Source organism: Phodopus roborovskii, unplaced genomic scaffold (assembly GCF_943737965.1).
Source record: "Phodopus roborovskii unplaced genomic scaffold, PHOROB, whole genome shotgun sequence".
NCBI classification, from domain to species: Eukaryota; Metazoa; Chordata; class Mammalia; order Rodentia; family Cricetidae; genus Phodopus; species Phodopus roborovskii.
Window position 1 is genome coordinate 16,141,252 of NW_026126460.1, and position 20,720 is coordinate 16,161,971.

General features: G+C 38.5%; 1 protein-coding gene across 8 annotated transcripts in view; it reads right to left on the bottom strand.

The window, feature by feature from the left end:
- Window positions 1-15,188, bottom strand: part of Ikzf2 (IKAROS family zinc finger 2) — a 140,782-nt gene extending 125,594 nt beyond the window's left edge. For 2 of the 8 annotated variants that reach the window (XM_051190412.1, XM_051190406.1), the window contains exons 1-4: window positions 14,946-15,187; window positions 13,615-13,718; window positions 12,066-12,114; window positions 11,171-11,275 (exon numbers count right to left, since the gene is read on the bottom strand). In XM_051190412.1, the coding sequence (XP_051046369.1) occupies window positions 11,171-11,275; window positions 12,066-12,114; window positions 13,615-13,644 (184 nt within the window). In that variant the 5' untranslated portion in view covers window positions 13,645-13,718; window positions 14,946-15,187. Of the gene's footprint in view, window positions 1-11,170; window positions 11,279-12,065; window positions 12,115-13,614; window positions 13,719-14,945 lie in introns of all 8 variants that reach the window. The other 6 variants (XM_051190408.1, XM_051190407.1, XM_051190405.1 and 3 more) reach the window with 6 other exon arrangements.
- Between the last annotated feature and the right edge of the window lie 5,532 nt (window positions 15,189-20,720).

Sequence of the window (20,720 nt, forward strand, 5' to 3'; positions counted from 1 at the left end):
TTTGCATACAGAAGTGCTCTCGTGTTTCAGTATTTACTTTCAGTAGCACTTGACCATTTTCAGAGGGGATAATAACACTGTCATTGGAGGCTAAGCTCCTGAAATCACAGCTGCATTCAGCTCTCTCCCAGCACAAAGATGGCTAACTAAATTCATTTATGTTTTTCATTGTAATTGCATAAGTAACAAATGTAATTGTTCTTTATAAGAGGTCCAAAGAATGTAAACTTCTGTGTAATTTAAAAAAAAAAAAAGACCCATATACACACTTACAAATCATAATCATAAAACTGTACAAAAGGCACAAGGTTTTTCTCTTGGTTGTGGTTTCACACATGTTTACATATGTGCCTTAAAACATAACTAGCATTATCTTGTACAAAATGGAATGAGACCTGTTATCTAATTAATTAATGGGCTCTATGATTTGTAGATTTGTACTCAAACTAAAGCCTCTCAAATTCATGAAAACATGGACAGAATTAGCTTCACTGTGGTAACTTGTGTAAAAACAGCCTTTGATTCCATGTTGCTGAGACACAAAGGTATATATTTTGTAGTTTGTTTTGTTCTCCAGACCCAGGACCTAAATATTTACTGGGTCATTTTGAGACAGGTGAACAGCATATAATTCATGCTTCGAGAATTTAGATTCATAGTCAACACCAGTATGCTTCTTCTAGCTCTCTGTCTGTATGAGCAAAATCATCTCCTGCTTAAAATACTTTATAAAAGTTTGACATTGTAATAGGACTCACTTTATATTTTCAAAATAACATAGTCATCAGTATTTTTACTCTATGTAATTCTGAAACAGTACCCCAAATGATTAAGTACTGACTACCTATTATTTAGCAGCTACAAATTCTATTAAAAGGCCCACTTTGCAGTTTTCACATGATAAGTGATCTCAGCAATGCTTTGTAAATGTACTTTGGATGGATATTTTGTAATCAGTAATTAAACCAATTCCCAGCCTTATAAGTTACATATTTATCACTTTTCAACTGAAACAGTAATCAATGTGTTGAAACTTAAGCCCTAACAGACCATGTAAAAAATAAAGATTTCCCCATGCCTAAGTAAAGATCATATATGACACTTTACAAGAGAAACTTATTTGTGCATATAAATCGTATGCACTAAAATGTGTATATTTTAATCAACAGAAGTAAAACACGAAACTTTATGAGAATGGCTGGAGTAGAAAATGTCTATACAGTAGATCTTAAAAAGAAAAGTACAATGGCGCCCTCACAGAACTCCACTGGAAATTCTCCACCTTAATTCAACTGAAAGAGAATAATGTAGTACCCTCAGCACTTCCGAACACTACCAAGCCTTACATTTAGTAAGAAGTAGGCAGAGTTGATACAGTCAGGTGTAAGGAGATCTACAGCTTCAATGATAATAAGAGAGTAATGACAAAAATGTCAAGGGTGTCGACACCATGAATGTTAATTTATTAGAACGTGACTTTTCACTGATTAATTACATGCTCTTCAAAATATCTGCAGTGCACAAGAAAAGTTAATTGAAGCATTTCATCTTGTGCGTGCTACTAAAAACAGCTTTAAATAAGTGACAGAGAGCTGCCTTTAAATTTACATATGGAATTCAATCTGTAAAGTCTAAATGTTCTGTGTAAAGATAGCACAATAGTACTGAAGATGATACCTCGCGGAAGTACTCAGAGCATATTATCTTAGGACCCGCTGAAAATGTGCAAGGAAACTTTAAAGACAGCTGTAGCCTCTAACAGATCATCTTTTGGGGACTGCCTTCAAGATGATAAATCTTTTAGAATGAGATATTATAAAAATACACACATACTTGGAAACACACAGGTAAATAAGGATTTTAAGTTATTTACCATCTAAGAAAACAGAACTCCATACTTTGACTTGGTCAAAAGCACCCATTTTATGTAGGTATGCAATATGGTGAGTTCAAATAGTTATTTCATTCAATAAATGTTTTCAGCCCTTCTAAAGGGCATACTACATATGGTGACTAGGGAGACAGATAAGATGTGGCCACAGGCATCAATGACCATGGTTTTTTGCAATCAACAAGTGACCCCCATAATAAAAATATATGCTTTAAAAATATCCTGTAATTTATACTCAATACTTTGAATATCTTTTATAATAGCTAACATGAAGTATTATAACTTTGAGAATCTCATTTGCAATGGTCAGATTATATCAGTGATTCCAGGAAATTAATGCTTTGGTTTTTGTTCTTTGAATCTTTGGTTCACTGAGGTGACTTTTCCAAGTGTGAGAGCTCCTCTTCATCTTCATATTAAAGCCTCTTAAACTGCTGATCACCTACACCTTTCAATGTTTCTGTGGATCCAAGTTGAAGTTTATGACAATAGGAGTTGAGGAAGTCTTTACAAGCAATATAAGATTGCCTTTACAGAGTTCAGTTTAACAAATTTAAGACAGATATGAACCACGTTAACAAAAATGAATAGATCCCAGGCTAGTAAGTATTGCGTATAACTTGATTGCATGTATTAATGTAGGTAATAGATAGAATCTGGCTGCATTTGCTGAGGCAGAAGAGGAGGAGAAGGAAGAAATTATTGTTGTTGTTTTGGAGCTTTTGAATGGAACCAGAGACAGGGAGCCTAAATCCACTATCATTTAAAGGAGAAGCAACTACACTGAAGAACTTCAACTCCCATGGGGGCAGCACTATGGAGGGGCTGAATCCACTGTGCCACTAAATAAATACTTGAATATGTAACTCTTACCAAATGATCTTTACGCATTACCCATGCAGGTCAGTTCACAAGAGAGAAATGACCTAATCAAACCAAACCAAGCGGGAAGGGTGCAGGCACTATGTGACAGAATGAAACCACCATTCACTGGAACCGTTAAAGATGCCCTCTGCAAGATACCTCATCATTTTCCATTCCTCATCATCAGCCATGTATCACATAAAGTAAGTGCTCAGCAAGTGTTTGCTAGACCAATTAAATACTCACTTTAGAGGGTTCTGGATTTCTTACATGAAGGAAGTCTCAGGTGTTTTTGTTGTTCAAATTCATATAGGATGGGATTGTATCTTAGGAAATTGCAATTTTAAAATAAAATTCTCTAAGATATATTTTTAAACAAAAAGTATGTTCATTAATGTGTTAGTGGTAACACATTATTCCCTATGTAATATTATATATTATTTAAACAATTAATACATATAGTATCTACATATTTATCTCAAAGTTCTAAAAGAGAATCTGGATTAGAATACTAAAATCCCTTGGCTGTGTAGCATAACTGACTGGCACCTACCTAATAATTGGTCATACATTATATGCTACTTACGTATTTAAAAAGGCACAAGTTACAGAATAAAGGTAATTCATTATAGTAGAAACATCTGGATTTATGGCACATATTAGGCTTACAGCCTTTAAATAGATATAATTTGTAACACTAAATATACCACAAACATTTAAAATAGAAGGTCTTAGATATTTTATTTAAAAACCAGTGAGTCAATCCCATAAGCTAACTCTAACCTCTGAAAATAGAATAAAAGGATTCTGTTAAGCAAAGTTTACAAAACCATGTGCTTACCCATTTCAACAGAGACTTTTACTCAATGGAATAACTGAGGGAATAAGGCCACTGATCAAAATTCTAACAATTACTGATGACTGCATTTTTAAGAAACACTAAATTAGTGTTAAAGTAATACGAGAGCAAGAGAACGCATGAAGAGGCTCGGTCGCCACTGACAAAGACTTCAATCTAGCCTGTCCCTGCTGACTGCTATCACCTCCCAAATTCAAAACCAGGAATTTTCTCCTAGTAACTTAACCCTAAGTATCCCCAGACTGACAGGACGCACGCCAATCTAACCTGGAACTTAGGCATTATGTTCAACTCCCAGTCTCCTAAGCGCTACTGTCAAAGTTCTGTCCACTTTAAAATGGGACCCACAACCTTTCCTTCCTCTTCATCTCGGTACCACTAGCTCTCATGCCTTGTCACTTAATCATTGCAGCAGCCTGTTAGAGATGCCCCGACAGGCCATCCACAGCCTGCTCCCGCCATGTCACAGCCACTAAAACCCACGTCCATCAAAAAAGTAAGAAAAAGAAAACTGAAGTCACTTGCTTTGTTAGCACCCTGGGCTCCACTAAAAGCTAAAGCCAGGTTTCCTATCATACAAGATATCCCAGCGTCCTTGATTACCTCTCCAGAGTCACCTCTGGCTTCAAATTCCTACAGGCCAACTTTACACTCCACAAAGACCATTCTGCTCATTTCTCTTTCCCAGAACGCTGTACGTTACTTCTCACCCCTCACTGGGAGTGGCCATTTAATGAGAGTCTTTCATTTCTTCCCCAACTCCTTTATACTGACTACATGTCAGCTAAAACAGCTTCTCTCTAGAAAATTCCCTCTGCAATAGTATGACTTCTCACCTCCTATAATCAAGACTCAGCTGATTACAATATGATACCGAGTGTAAGTTGCTGTGTGTGTCCATTCCATCAGAGTACAATCCCTGCCAGAGAAAACTAGGAGACCTCTCCATTCCCCTCACCTTATAGAGACAATCATTTGCTAATTTAATCAACCAGGATCATACAGCAAAATTTCAACCATCTAAGACAAATACATATTTTTAAGTTGACTTCAAACAATTAAACTATCACACCAAAAAATGTACATTGTGGCCTACAAAGTGATTACCTGATAAGAGTTTATGGCACTCTGGGCTAGAGACGGCTCAGTGGTTAAGAACACATACTGCTCTAGCACAGGGCCTGATTTGGGTTCCCAGGGTCCATTAATTACCATCTGTAAGTTCATCTCTCGGGGACCTGACACCCTCTTCTGTATTCTGCAGGCAGCTGAATGAGGGTATAGCTATCCCCATATAGACATACATACTCATAAATAATTGAAAATAAAAGAAGTTTTTATAAAACAATTTATCACAACAAATTCAGAAGCATTAGATGAGATTAAGTTTTGGATGGAGACTCTGGGAAAGAACTGACAGTCAACATGGCTAGACAATTCATTAGGACTTTCTGTTTGCTGTCTCTGGAGAACAGATGATAACCCAAGACCTCTACATATACCACAATGAAAAGCCTTCACTTATGAACACTGAAACCACACAGGCAAACTCTACTACTTTCTAGCCAAACACTTCATAGATGGCCTAATTTTCGAGACAGGGTTCCTCTGTTGTAGCTTTGGGGTCTCTTCTGGAACTAACTCTGTAGACCAGGCTGGCCTGGAACTCACAAAGATTCGCCCACATCTGCCTTCCAGTGTTGGGATTAAAGTCGTGCGCCATCACTGCCTGGCTTTTTTCCTCCGATTTTTTATGCTAAATTATCAGAAACTCTGCTTCTGTTCCATGGCCCTGTGCAATAAACAGCCAGAGAAAATGGCCCAGAATTAAACAGATTGGGATCTGAAGACAATCCCTTTTCCTTGTGAGTCATTTGTACATTAAATAAATAGATAGACAGACAGAGGGATAGATAAATGACTTGATTGACTATTATGAATAACAACCACAGTGATCATGCATCAGATCTGACCATTTGTTGGGAGCTGTGCTGAGCAGTTTTCATATATTACCTCATTTAAATATCACAACAACACAGTACAGTATGTTTTAGTTATTCACAAATTATAAATGAGAAATTGGAGCACAGAGACATGAAGTAAAAATGTCATACTTCACATTTAAGTTAGGGGAAGTTAGTATGTTATTAAGAAAGCCGGAATTCTAGCCTAAGTCAGTAAAACACTCACACACCTTTTGATGGTCCGCTTTACATTATCAAGTGGAGAAATTCTCTCCCCTCCTCAGGGAATTATTGTTGAGACTAAATAAATAATATGGAAAGCATTTCTCACATCATCTGAGCACCTGGTGTATCCTCAATAATGTATACAAGTCTCCCTCTTCCCAATTCAGCAATGATAAGAATTGTAAGGAAAAAGAAATTCATAAATACTCCTAAATATTCCTTATCAGTTTCAAAGTAAAGATATTCTCAGTCTCTGTTCCCAAAGGGAAAATACTATCAGACAAATGTACATATACATATATGAAACATAAAAAGAAAAGAAACATGGGCTGGGGCACTTATTTTCCATAATATCATAAGATCAAAGTACATCAAAATTCAAAATATATCAATGAATCAAGAGGGAAGAGAAGCATTGGCTCCCAAGGTCTCCCATCAGGCTTATAGGAACATTCCCAGTGAACTTAATCAATCATGTTACATTTAAAAAGAGGAAAAAAAATACTTCAAGTAGGAGAGAAAAGAGTTCAACATAGATACATAACCTTTCTATAAAATGTTGTCTTGGTTTTTTTTTTTTTCCAAGAAAGCCTTTAATTCTCATCTCCAAGAAAGCCTTTAATTCTCATCTCTAAGCAGTCTAAACAATAAAAAGAAATGGAGTAGCCAGGCTGGAATGAGGTACAGAGGAAGATAGTGCAATGGTTTGTGCTGTCAATTACCGGCAAACATATGCTTACACTTGTTTCCTTTCTAACCTTTTCCCGTCTTTTCTCCTTTTGATACAGTCACGACACAACTCTGGTAGTGTGAAGACAGTAAGTCGGAGCTTTTGGCTGTTGTTTTAAATTTTCTAGCAAATGAGGAGTAAATATCAACACATGTGTGTGCGTGTGCACGCGCGCGCGCGCACACACACACACACACACACACACACACACACACACACACACACACACGAGCTTCACTGCTATGAGTCCAAACAGCTAGACTTTACATCCAACCACTCTGGTGTCACATTAGAGTGTGTCCTATCCAAGAACGACTGCCAAGCTAAGCTGTAGCAGACAACTCAGAAAGCCAGGGAATCCCATCCCATAATAAGCTTTATTGTACAAATCACATTGGAAGGCAGCTTGACAAGAATATTGACATTTCTCCATCTTCATACCAATACTCCTCTACATTTGAAATGCTATTTTGTTGTTTGGTTCTTTTTTGGTTTTTTTTTTTTTTTTTTTTTTGTCACTAACACATGGGCCAACGTTGGCCACAAAAGACACCATCATGGACTGACATTGCAGAGACAACAATTAGCTAATCAACCCTCAAGATAACATCCCAACTCTTGAGAATTTTGTCTTCCTTCTGTGGCTTAAGAGGTCAATGGGCTGGTTTCTTCCAGCCTCAATTTTCACATGTGAGAAATAGAACTCAGAATACAAGTCTGCTTCACTATGTTCTAAAAACGGAAACTAGCTATGAAAAGAAGGAATGTAAAACGCTATGAAAAGAATAAACTAGATTCCCTGACCTCATTATTGGTGAGAGCCCTGTAAAACTAGAATGACTACTTCTTCCAATTCCATACATGCCACCTGGTCATCAAGCTGACTGATCTACAGTAGTGACTGCACACCTGGGGCTTTACGGTAATAGAAACAAAGTTTAAGTCGCACTGTATTTCCATATTTATTTAAGTTGTAACCTGCTGTGAAAATGCATTTATTGTCATAAAAGTAGATGCAAGAAAAAGGGGATAGGATGGGGGTTGGTGTGGGGTGCAGGAGAGGACAGGAAGGTTCGGGAACTGGGATTGACAAGTAAAACAAGCTTGTTTCAAATTTAAATAAAAAAAGTTATCAAAAAAAAAAATGTTCAAAGGCTGACAAGGCAGTTCAGTGGGCAAAAAGGATTGCTGCCAAGCTTGATAGCCTGAGTTGAATACCCATGATTCACACAGCATAAGGGAAGAATTAACTCCAATCAACTCTTCTATGGCCTTGCAATCCAGGCCACAGCATGTACATACATATACATACACATTAATTATAGTAAATATATTTTTAATTAAGTGTTAAAAAGTCAGCTGTAAGTATAGACTAGTTTGAAACTGATATTCGGGCAAGGTTACAAGAATTGGGAACAAGCTAACCCAGAAACAGACAGAATCACAAGGTAAGTATCATCTCAGGGGACAAAATACAATACAGATTATTTTTATATTATTCTGTCTGAATTGTCTATCTCAGATTCTTAACTTGCAGATTCTATTTCTAAAATCACTTAACACTGTGCATTTCCAGTAGCCATCAAGGCACATACTGTCACCCCTGTCACTGAAGATTGTCAGCAAACTCAACATGGACACTAATGATCTCAGCAACAATGCCCATCCTCCTCTCAGAGATCTTTATTCCAGATGAAAAAGAAAATCTAAAGTCTTCTGTGAAAAAAATCTCTCTAAAACACAGGAAAGGATGGTTAGGAGACATTCAGATCACTAATATCTGTTACGTCCTTGAAGGTTAACCAAAACTGTCAGGCATGATAACATGTTTCCTTCTCTTTCCCAAGTCTTTCCTGCTCTATTCTAGTACTGTCAAATAACAACACTTGCTGTCATTGTTTTTATGCCTTCCTTAGCTAGCACCCAGTATACAGATACCTTCATCTTAGAATAATCACTGAGGCCACAAAACTGATGATGGGTATCGTATAATGATACTGAACCCTCCCCTGAAGGCAGGGTTAGTGGGCTATCATACCTGACTGGTGCTATGGGGATGATGCCAGTTTATGGAAGATTGGGGATTTGGTTTTGGTGGGTCTTCTTCTCCTCCTCCTCCTCTTTTTCTTTAAGCTATTTAAATAGAATCCTTTCACCCTCTTATACATAGATCCCTCTTTCCTGCTAGTAGACACTACCTTATCCTATCAGAAAACTTTTCACATTGACTTCTAGCTTTAATATTTCCAGTCCAAACTTTAGTTCCATGTTTGGAAGAAGCAGACTCACATGTGATATATTCAAAGATTATCTTTTAATGCAGAGGACATGCTATTTTCATTTATCAAAGTGAATGGCTTGTGTAAATGGATAAAGAAACAAGTGTTCTCATATATTCGTGAATTTTCAGGCCCCACAAACAAAATGTATTCCAAGTTACAAACATCTGAGTGACTAATTCTAGGTCTCTGTTCTAATTAACAGACAAGAGTCTTTCTCAAACTCTGTTTGCTTTGGCAATCTAAAATGCTGATATTCTCCTAGATCTCACAGAGAGGAAAAATGGGTATCTTCTCCATCTAACACCTAAGTGGGTAACCTAGATACTGTAAGTAGAGGCTACTACATAAAGGATGCAACAGACAGCTCAGAAGTGCAAGCCAAAATATTTAACCAGCAATTCTAAAAACACAGAGAGCTTAGCCAAAAACTGTACTAGCATGGAATTGCCACAGGCTAGTCAAAAAAAAAAAAAAAAAATTACAAAAAACCCTCACAAAACTACCAAACTCAAACTTACATTTACTGCTGCTGGGTGAGAAAAGGCTTAAGTGTGGGAAAAAAAAATAGCATTCTTATGTTTAAATTAACCATTTCCATACTTAGCAATATTTATTTAAAAATCGAAAGGAAATGCCTTTTTGAATGAAGCAATCAGAAAAGCAGATCACAAAGGGCCAACTAACTAAGCAAGCACTTTCTTGCTAATTTTCTCATGGTGACTAGGGATGACAGGTTAGTCTGATCAACAGTTACTCTCTATTTTAATACTGTTTTTACCAGTAGATTAACTAGAATACAATAGAAACTCCTTGTAAATCTACCTTGACCTACTAGATATTTTTATGAAAAAGTTGTTTCTAACAAATAAAAACATATTCTACCAAAGTACTAATAACATTAAATATTAAAGTGTAAAATCTCTCTATACTATTACAGTAATATAACTTTTCTCAAATCAATAAGCAAAAAATAATAAATAAATAAAAGAGTGTTACAAGATCCATCACAAGAGAGTATGAATCACTCCCAACCATCATTATTTTTTCACTTTCTACATCATAGAGGGATTTCATAGCCTGCCTCAAGAATAAAATTTTCTGAATAAGTTTTCCTCATTCATAAAAAGAAAGAAAAATTTAAATGAAGTCAAAGAGTTCAATCAGAATTTCAAGTCAATGGCTAAAATCATTTGAAAGTTGTGAAGTACAAAATAATAAGCTTTTGCTTAGAATACAGAAGTCTTTACTAATTATAAAGTTTATAGCTTTACAATAACCGAAGACAGGGTAGAAGAGAGCCCGTAAAAGGAGAATTCCTCTCACATAACCAGAACTGATTTAATATGCTTATAATTAAGTAAGTTGTTCAGTTATTAAATCTTCAAAGAGGAAATGATAGTCTCCTTCACATACCACCTGAGTAGAAAAGTTGTAAATTCAACTAAACTTAATATAAACCATGCCCTTTCTACTTACTATAACATATACCCAAATTACAAAGGAAAGGACAGATCAAGTTGTTTGAGTAGGAGTGGCAGACCATTTGCTCTTAATTAAAAAATTTTAATTAAGAAACAAACTACAATGTTAACAAATAAAAGCACCTTGTCCTCAGACACTGACAGAATGCCAACTGCCTCAACAATGCATATTACATTTCATATCAGAAACACTAAAGAGCCAAAACTGTCATGCATGCAAGCCTAAAACATGCTTCCAAATAGTGTTACTTCTTTTTCTGGACAATCTAAAATAAACGGCTTTCCACTTTGCTGAAGAGATGGATGTGAATGAATTCCACAAATTGTCAATGACATTTCATTTATAATCCTTTGGGGGAGAGACTTTTACACTGCCTTGTCTGTTCTGAAAAAGCAAACAACACTTCAACCCTACCACTGATGTTTCAGCTTCATACCAAGGCAAAAAAAATTACTTCTACTTTTTTAATATATATATTAATATATATAAATATACATATACATGTGTATATATATAAACTATGAAGAAGCCATTGGAAAAGACACATATCTATTTTTTTTAATCAAGAAACAACAAATCTAGGTGTGAACGTTGAAGCTGAAATAATAGTAAGCAAATTCTCACATTCCTTACCTGGTACAGGTAAGCACCAGCTCGCAAACGCCACCTTGGGATAGTTCACACTAGTAAGTAGGCTCATGGTTTATGATACTAGAATGAACGGAAATAAATCTGGGTTGTTCTTTCCTTAGCAAAGGCTACAGCAGTAGCTATACCACAGAGTGAGCAGACCTCACAGACCTGGCAAGTTCAGATGTCTCACTTGAGACTTTTCAAGGAAAAAAAAAAAAAAAACATAAAATGAAGACTTACTGCTTGTCATGTGACTTGGTGAGGCGTGCTGTCCATTGGGTGTGCTTGAGGTGAGGTCGATGGCCATATCGGCGTGCTCCCCTTCAGGTGAAAGCTCATTGTCACCTGCTTCCAAAAAATAAAATCTTTTGGTTTCTCTTCATTATCATATAACATCTAATTACTCGGACTGCCTCATATTCAAAGGGCATGCAGAGTTGAATGCTTAAGAAACATGCTTTTCTTTTAAGAGAAGCTATCAGGAAATAAAATACATAGTATAGAATGAAATGGAAGAAAAATCTAGCCCATAATAAAAAAATTAACTAACTTTATTATCATAATACTCTTAAAGGTCAATGGGATAGGAGGCATTTGAGATCCAAAATAATTCTAGTGAAAACAGTAAGATTTTTTTTTAATAATCTAATTTAATTCTTCAATATAGAGTACTTAAAGTGAACATTTTCTGAAATGTTAGCCGGATGGTTCAAAAAGAGCTTCTTAAAAAAAAAAAAGGTGAACTTAAGAAGGAAGAAGCTAATTCTTTCTTACATGTGTCTGGAAAATTAGGTTTCCTAGCAGTAAATCTTTAGTACACACCACACAAGGAGATAAGGAGATATATCTGAAACTGGATGTATTATAAATTTAAATTAAATGGGGAAACCAATCAAATAGAAAACTAAAGATCTGTAAGCTACAATTATTAAATAATGGCCTTTGTTAAATTAGTATATTTCTATGTCCCCTTATTTTACATGTGTTAATACTTCCTGATATCCATTAAAAGGTAAAATGGTAACTAGCAAATAAAACTAAAGAACGTGTAATATCTCATGGCTCAGAAATTCAAGTGCAGGTAACACAAGCTGACTTCATTACCCACTGCAAATTAATAAAAATGAATACTTACATGTTAAGTAGCCATCAATAGCCTCTGTTTCCATAGTCAAAGTGCAGTGCTGTAAAACAAAAGATGACGACCTTAACCCAAGGGTTCCTCCTTGTATGTGCCATTAAATTCTTAACTTATTTGAAGCCCCAAGCAGTTTGTCCATGTTGCTCCTGCAACCTGTGCCCAAGAAACATACTACAGTGTACTGTGCGTGCTCATTTGCAAGTCACTGAACTCTCTGCAAATGATCTGATTCCTGCTGGAGATAGGATAGGGAAGATTAAGTGTGCTGTGAGATGGGCTGTAGCAAGAAAAGAATGACTCTCTTAATCAACATTTACCTGCTTTATCAAGGGGGCAACGATGCACAGGGGGTATACCTCGACTTTGCCAACTTTAACTGCTAAGTATTTTACCATTCACTACTTCCCACATTCACACTGTCCTTCGAGGACTTCCCTAGTATACAGACAGCTCTATTCACAATTGTTGCAAGTTGGTTCATCATGTTCTACTAGGAAGGGGGAGAACAAACAAACATAAGAAAACAAAACAAAACAAAAATACTTAGTGCTAGACTGTAACTCGAAGACTTTTGCAGCACTTGGCCAACTCTCCGGCTTGTATTGACATTTTAGCCTCCCCCAAATTCTGTGTAAGCACCTGTTCAACATACCCTTAATTTCCTGCCAGACTATGGCTGGAGACAAATGCCAAGCCTACTTAAGACATTCGGATTTCCAACATTTCAGAAACTTTTGGCTGTGCACGAGGGGATCATTCTCTACCCAAGTATGAGGGAATGGTTTTCATGCACCAATAACACGAAACAGAACTTAATCCCCAGAAACAAAAGTAAACTGTAAGAGACGACACCCCCTAGCTTTGATTCTATAATGAAAAGATCAATATTCTAACTGTATTTTTTGAGGGGAAAAGTTAGAATTGACAAAGTCCTGAAGAGATTTTTTTTTTAACTTATTTTCCCCCCTTTGGCCCTGGTCCTTTTTGCCTTTAGTTTCAAAACTCTCACAGCACCAGCAGCTAAATTATTCACAATGAGCCATTTCTGTATTGATCGCCAAGTATATTTAGCCCTGGCTCCTGGAATTTCTCCATTACTTACTGGAAAACGGGCAGCTTCACTTCTTGTCTCCAAAACCACTTCCCTTCTCCCTCCGCGCCCCCCCCAGCCTCCCTACCTCCCCACCCCCCAAAAAAAACTTTTCTTTCTTTCTTCATGGAATAATCAGACCAAATTCTCACCTCAGTAACTACAGAGCAGTTAAATTCCCGACCTGCTTTACTCTTATCAAATTCTTTCAATTATGATTACATAAGGCTTTAAATAGAGGGATCCGTAAAGTTTAAGAGGGGAGCAGTTTCTACGGAGAATCTTTTAGATGAGTCTATCTCTTTAAAAATGTACACATTTACCACACACACTAAAAAGGAGCGTCAGTTAGAAGTAAAAGAAATCTGCCCCATCAGTGAAATGGTTATTAAACCCTCAGAGAAGGAAAAGAAAGAAAAAGAAAAAGGAGAAAGAGAAACGAAATGTACATACAAAAGAAATTGTCCTTTGATTAAAAAACATTCATCACCATTTCCAGCTCTGTCGGGAGATCCCAGCTTCTTCTAACCCCTCAAAGAGGAGGTGACAATGTCGGGCTGAAGAGAAACGGAGAAAGAAAGAAGTTTTTTGTGTCCCCCCCTCCCCTCCCTGGCCCCCTCCAGGCCAAGCCCCCTGCAGAGTTCAAGGCGAGGAGGAGGGGAAAAGCACTTTACAGGTGGGTCATTCCAAGCCAGAATCCAGCAAACAGATCGGCTGATAAACAAAACCAAGAAATGAGAGAGAAGGAACACTCCCCCCCAACCTCCTCCTCCTTCTCCTCCTCCTCGTCGTCCTCCTCCCCCGCCCCCGCCCCCTCGTCCCTTTGGGATGGTCTGGTAGGAAAAGTCACTCAGGAATGGCACCACGTACTTTCAGGAAAGAGGAAAAAAAAAAAAAAGAGAGAGAGAGAGAGAGAGGGAGGGAGAGAGAGGTCAGTCAGTGCTACAGCAATGCGATTAACAAGAAGAGAAAAAACTTGATCCACCGGTTCCTTAAGAATCGACCAAAAGCTAAGACAAGAAAACTGAAAGAAAAAAGGGGAAAGGGGGGTACGAGGGAAGGGGTAGTCAGAACCCAGCAAGGAACCTAGGCCAACTTCACAGGACTGTTTTGTGGCCTCTGGCAAAATAGAGGAAAAAAAAAAAAAAAAAAAAAAAAAAAAAAGAAAAAGAAATTAAATCTTCATTCCATCTCTCTCGCCCATACCAGAACCTGTCAAAGCGATTTAACTGCTGCTTTTATACATGTGTCACACTAGGTTCTTTTTTATTTTTGTTTTGTTTTTTTCAACCCCAACAGGATAATACCTTCTATCTAGACAGCTGCAATTTATGCCAGGCTATCCAATCTTTCTTCTTGGAATTCAAGTTAAAACAAAGCAAAAACAAGTCCAAATCCATGACAGCTAGAGAGATGAAAACTGATTAATCCATTAACATCCCAGAAGCAGATTACAAAGAGGGGACGATACATTAAGGACAGCATCTTCAACCAGATTCCCTGAGCGTCCTTTACAGAAATCATTACCCTAATCAAAGCCACAACCCATCCCTTCCCAAAGAAAAGCGCCTATATTATTATTATCACTGGTTAACAGCAACAAGTCATTCGATCACACCACACTGCTAAACAAGATTCCATATAATTACACTTAACTTTGAAAACACTCTCTCCCCCACCCCCGCTTTGCAAAGCGTACACAAATTGATATATAATCTATGAATCAGAAGACAAATAAAACAAGAGCTGTTCTTCCCCACGCAAAAAGCCAAGCGGAGATTTACCTCAGCAGTGCATGCAGTAAAATAATCCCATCACCCTTTTGTTTGTGTTTACTGTTAGTGTGTCCTCTCCCTCTCTCTTTCTTTCTTTCCTGTGCCTAACGTGTGTTTGTGCACTGCAGTTGGTGGTGGAAACTAAGGCAGTGGATCTGTAGCTAAGGGTAATCCTGTTTTTACTTCCTCCATCTTCAGCGAGGAGCAGGGTTAGCCCGGGACAGCTGGTCAAACCCCGAGAAACCGATCCGGCGGAGCCCGAGCACATCTCCCCCGCCGGCCGGGCTCGCGCAGACGCCCGCGGGCGGAGGGCAGGCAGCGGCGGTGGCGGCGGCGGCGGCGGCGGTGGCGGCGGCGACGCGCGCCAGCTGGCGGGAGCGCGCGTGCGCGGACGGTGGTTGGGGGGGGGCGGCAATCGTGTGCGAGCGCCCCGGTCGGTGAAAGCCCAGCGAGCGCGCGGGCGGGAGGGGAGGGGCGGGTGCGCGTGTCTGCGCGCTCGGCCGCTCGCTCGGCGCGCTCGGCAATCGATTACAGGACAAGTGCCGCGCGGTTCCGCGCCTCCTCCTTCTCCTCCGCGCCCCGCGCGCCCCCCGCGCCGGCTCCGCCCCGCTCCCCGCTGCCCGCTGCCCGCTGCCCGCTCCCCGCGCCCGCGCCCCGCTCACGTTCTCCGCTGGCGGCGCGGGAGGGACGTTCGCGGCTTTCCCGGGCTCATGTCGGCCGCGGGAAGTTTTCTCTGCGGCCCGCCACCTCGCAGATGCTGTCTCCCAGCACCCGGGAGGACCCGGGACACTGAGCCAGGGCGGAGGGGCCCTCGCGAGTGCGCTGGGAGACACGGAGAGCGACTGTCCCCATTGTGAAAGTGCTTTCCAGTGCAAGTTTAAAATTAGAGTGTTTACTTGCCGTTTATATCCAACCCCGGCGTGTGCCACATCCATCCGAGTCAGAAGAACCGTGAGGGTCGAAAAAGTTGCTAGCCTGCAAGTGTTGCCTAGCCTTAAGTTAATCGCGAAGTTTGCGGGGTTTTTTTTTGGGGGGGGGGTTGGGGGGGGAGGCAGCGGTGGATGGGAAAGTATAGGAATCGTCCTGAGAAAAACAAATGCATGTTCAGTCTACAAATAGCAGCATTTACTATCTTTCTTAGACCACAGAAAGGAGAATAGAGAACTTCTATAATTAAAGGGAAAAGGAAAATGAAAGGAGCTGAAAATACTGAACTGTGTAGTCTGGGTGGGTTAAGTTTGAAAACACATGAAATTATCAGGACTGCCAAACAGCATTTCTGAGAAACCGTATTGCAAATTGTGTAGAAAATCAATGCCGAAAGAGGAGCAGGCGCTGTGCCTCCCACTCCTTTAAAGAATCCCAGAAATAGTTGCTCAGAGTTTTCTCCCTTCCCCCCTTTCCGCTGAAGCAAGCGATATGACACACTGAAAATAAAAATCAACTTTCATCTGAAGCACCACTCTGCCCTGTGTTTGGATTTCGGTGTGAGCAAAGGGTCCATTCACAGTGGTACACAGCAGTTACCCTAATAGTGTCTAACTTGATAGTTTTTACTTTTAAACGTTTGTTCTTTGCAAATTGCAGTTCAAAGGCAATTGTACTTGTAGGCTCAGTTCACTTTTTTTAAGTTATGGCAAATGATGGAATAAGGCAAACAAGGTAGACCATTTCAGTGGAGAGAAATCACTTGTTCTTGTTTCCGCTTTTCAAATTTGTCTGATGACTTTTTTAGGTTATAATGTATGTGACATTGTTAACATTAAATTTTAAATCTATTTGTCAACTATCTGAATATTTTTTTTCCTAAAGTAAGATTTGGAAAGACCAAATTAAAGAGAACCTAGAAGTCGTTCTAATCAATTCAATGGGTAGCAAATTCAGAAAATTGGAATGTGGGACTCTATAATATAAAAAGGGTGAGATACTATAAAGACTACACACACACACACACACACACACATATCTGAAAGACGTTCTTTGAACATTCCTTCCCACCTAAAAAGTAGGTTTCAATGTTCTATGTATCTGCAAAGTCATAGTAGTACTTAGAAAAGATGAAAACATTCAGTACTAAAAGGCAGTGTCTTCATAGTTAAAAAGCAACAGAATTAATCTGAAGAAGATTCATTGTGAAATCAGGAGGATCCATCCTCAAGCTAGCAAACTACCATAGTTGATATAAAGTCCTTGCCCTTAGCTGACTACTGCTTAATTTAGATCCCTCCAAACTTATCCTGCTAATGAGTTGCTGTCATTGGCTCCCTAGTCACCAGAGGCACACCTCCCTCTAGTGGTTAGACCTTTAGACAGTTTACTAGCAGTCACTGTCTTCCCCAAGAGTAAGATAATTAGGCAGGGACTAATGAAGCACAAATTTTAGGGGGACAAAATTCTGAAGTGTGGGAATTAGGCCATCTTTCTCCTTGCCAGACCATGATGGATTCAATTGGTCTGAGGAAATCATGAATGTGTTTACAGAGTAAATGGGGTGGTTCTGTTTCATGACTCTGAAGTCTGTGTTCTTGGCAATCAAATCAGACTCAGTGAAATTTGTTCACAACAACGTAATCATATATGAACTGTAGAAATTCACTTCATTCAAGATTTCCCTCCATGATATTTTCATAGTGGTTAAAGATCCGGTGTACTTGTGACGTTGGCCATAGCTACCCTGTATACAATTTGTTAAACAGCTACATACTTTTAACTGTGTAAGAAAAGCTGCCATGGGGAGAGTGGAGTTCACAGTATGTTGTTGGAAAATAAAATGTTCAGTTTGGAGAAGGTATGACAACAGAGCAAAACACTTCTCTACCACTTCTCACTTTGCGTTTCCTTCTCATCTTTTCTGTTCAAGCTGTAGAAGCTGATCCTTCCCAGCTTCATTCTGTAACCTGACATAGTTCCTGTACAAGACAGTTACGGATATTCTGTTTATGTTTTGATTTTCTTAAAGTCTAACCCCGCTCCCCCAACTAGGATTCGTTCTTGTTTTTAGGTTGTTTGGTTTTTTGCTTTTCTTGTTTGGTTGCTTGATTGATTTAGTTTCTCAAGACAGGGTTTCTCTGTGTCGCCCAGAGCTCACTCTGTAGACTAGGCTCGCCTCAAACTCATCTGCTTGCCTCTGCTTCCTGAGTAGTGGGACTAAAGGCATGCACCACCACTACTCAGCTAAAGTTCATTCTTATAATGAACAAAGATTGTGTTTTATGAGTTCATTATCTTTCAGAACTGGCACTAAGTTGATATTAAATACTTATTTAATGAATGACTAAAGAGGAAAGCACATATCCTTCTATGTGTTAAGCTATTATCAAGGAACAAACACAACAAGGACAAATCCTGATTCCTTAATGAGTTGGGGGAGCTCTGAGCTGGTAAGTCATGTTACAGGTGTCCTTATCCACATGAAGGATGCTGATGTCTTCATAGATATTATCCATACTTTACATAGTTGTCCATTGCAAAGGGGGCTAAATTGCATGCAAGATGCAAAATTCTGTATAAATGTAGTCTTAATTAAAATGCATTTCCAAGATCCTCAACTTCATAACAAATTATTTCTGGCTAGACCAGGTGACTAACCATTGCAGCCCATTTAATTTTATAACCACTAAGTGCAATTAGTAAAAGAAACATTTTACAAGGCAGCATGGTTAAAAGATGAATTATAAAATATGATCATTTTCCCCCTCCTGAATGATTTGTGTTAACTGTTTTAGCTTTAAAAACAATCCCTGTTAAAGGAACTTGGTTTTAAAAAAATCTTGTTTTTACCTTTTTTGCTTAGGGGATTAATTCTACATTTTTAAGTTTCAGCTTTATTTTCAGGATGCAAGTGAGGTAGGAGGTCTAATTAGATGATTGTGATTCTTAATATCAAAGAAGAATTTTTTTTGAAAACTATAAATACATTATGTTTTGATGGCTTCATGGTGCTTGATGCAGTAGTCCTATAAAATACATGTTGGAATATGGCCTCTAAAAATGGAATTTAAAATTTACATGTAGATGGCTGTTGTTAATATTATCTTTTTAAGCAGGAGGGGAAATGATGCTGTATCATTCTCTCCACTTAACTTGAGACTGAAGGAGTAGGAAGCCAGAATCTGAGGATGTTTTCTTTGAAACTCTGATTTTGTTTCTGGCTTCCCAGAGTGTCAAGGAAAACATTCTAAGATCCTAAATCTAATTCCTAAGTCGGTGTATTTGTACCTCCCAGCTTTGTCTCCTCAGGTATATTAAGAGTCCAGGGTCTAAGTCAGGAAGTTCTTCCCATCCTCTCCATCTTTGCAGTTAGAGATAAGACTCTTGTGCAAATACCTGTGTCCCTAGAATAGATAACATGATGGAATGTATAGCTTCAAACATCGTTTTCTTCTAGGAAGCACTTCCATGACTTAGAGCAGATGAAGAATTAAGAGTCAGAAGTTGAGTTATAGACAAAGGACGTGAGGAATTTACAGGTTTCAGAATACAGAATACAAATGAATGCATGTGGTTTTTAAAGAAAGATGTCATTATAATCCATCATAATTGTTTTTAAAATGCAAATGTGTTTAGCGTTTAAAAAAAAAAAAAGGGCTTTCTATTTGCACAAAATTGAAGCTTCAAGCAACAGTAAGTGGTACCGTGCAAAACCAACCCTCTAAAAGCCATTTGAAAAAAGTTCTAAGAAACCCAAAATGCTAGCACACAAAAAGTACAGTAAAGTTTTTGGAATGCCCAACAAAGTATTGGCACAAGGAAACAAAAGCATCAATTCTCTAGAAACATATCATGGACACAGAGGATAACAATAAAATGGAAAATGAAAGTTTAGTGGACATGACATTAATTGCATTAGACATAAGTTAAAAAACAAAACAAAAACCACCCTCAACATCCCAGCCACTAAATTCAAGAGGTGGGAAACTTTATTTTGCGAGGAATGGGAGTAAAAAACCCAAAATGAACTTTAAATTGTGGAATTTGGAGGGGGAAATGCAAAAAAAAAAAAAAAAAAAAAAAAAAAACTGGACTAAAGTTCTTCATAGCAAAGGGTGGATTCTGGGGCATGGAACCATTAGATGGAAGATGACAGACTGATGCGTTACATCTCAAAGAAAGCATCTGCTAGTCGAACCAGTATTAATAACAACCCCATCCAGTCTTTTTAAGCTCATGAGAAGCCCATGGAAGTCCCTGCCCAGCCATTGTGAGGAGATTCAATCCCTTCTAAATCAACTTCTTTCACAGTGATGTAGTCTAATGACTTGCTTAGTTAAGCTCACATATCCAGGGATTCAACCTCCTGCCTTAAGAGTCATCTGGTCACAACCTCAGTAATTAAGAGCCTTAGGGGGATATAACCGGGGAGCCATTTGTTGTTTGACAATGTTAGAGAGCAATGTATACCATGAAAAGGGGATCTGACTCAAAGAAAGGTCATCTACAGGTAGTGAAGTCAAATGTCACCCCCCTCTCCGTCTTCAAGACTGTGGTTTAGAGAAAGGTTAGCTTATTATAGGAGTTGGTGTGGCATTCTGAACTGTCTTTCTGAAGTTGTGATGCAAAAAGGGAGAATAATACCATCAGTACCTTTCACCAGCAGCTAAGTACGATATGAAAGGATTCTTCACATTTGACGAGATGCTAAGGTACTTGACACCTGGGGAAAATCCTGCACAGTAATCTCTAAAGGTCCTATAAAACATGTTCCAAACACTTCTACACATGGTAGATGGCCTTGTTTTAAATGTAATATTATTGAGAAATAAAAACATATGCAGAATCTATTGC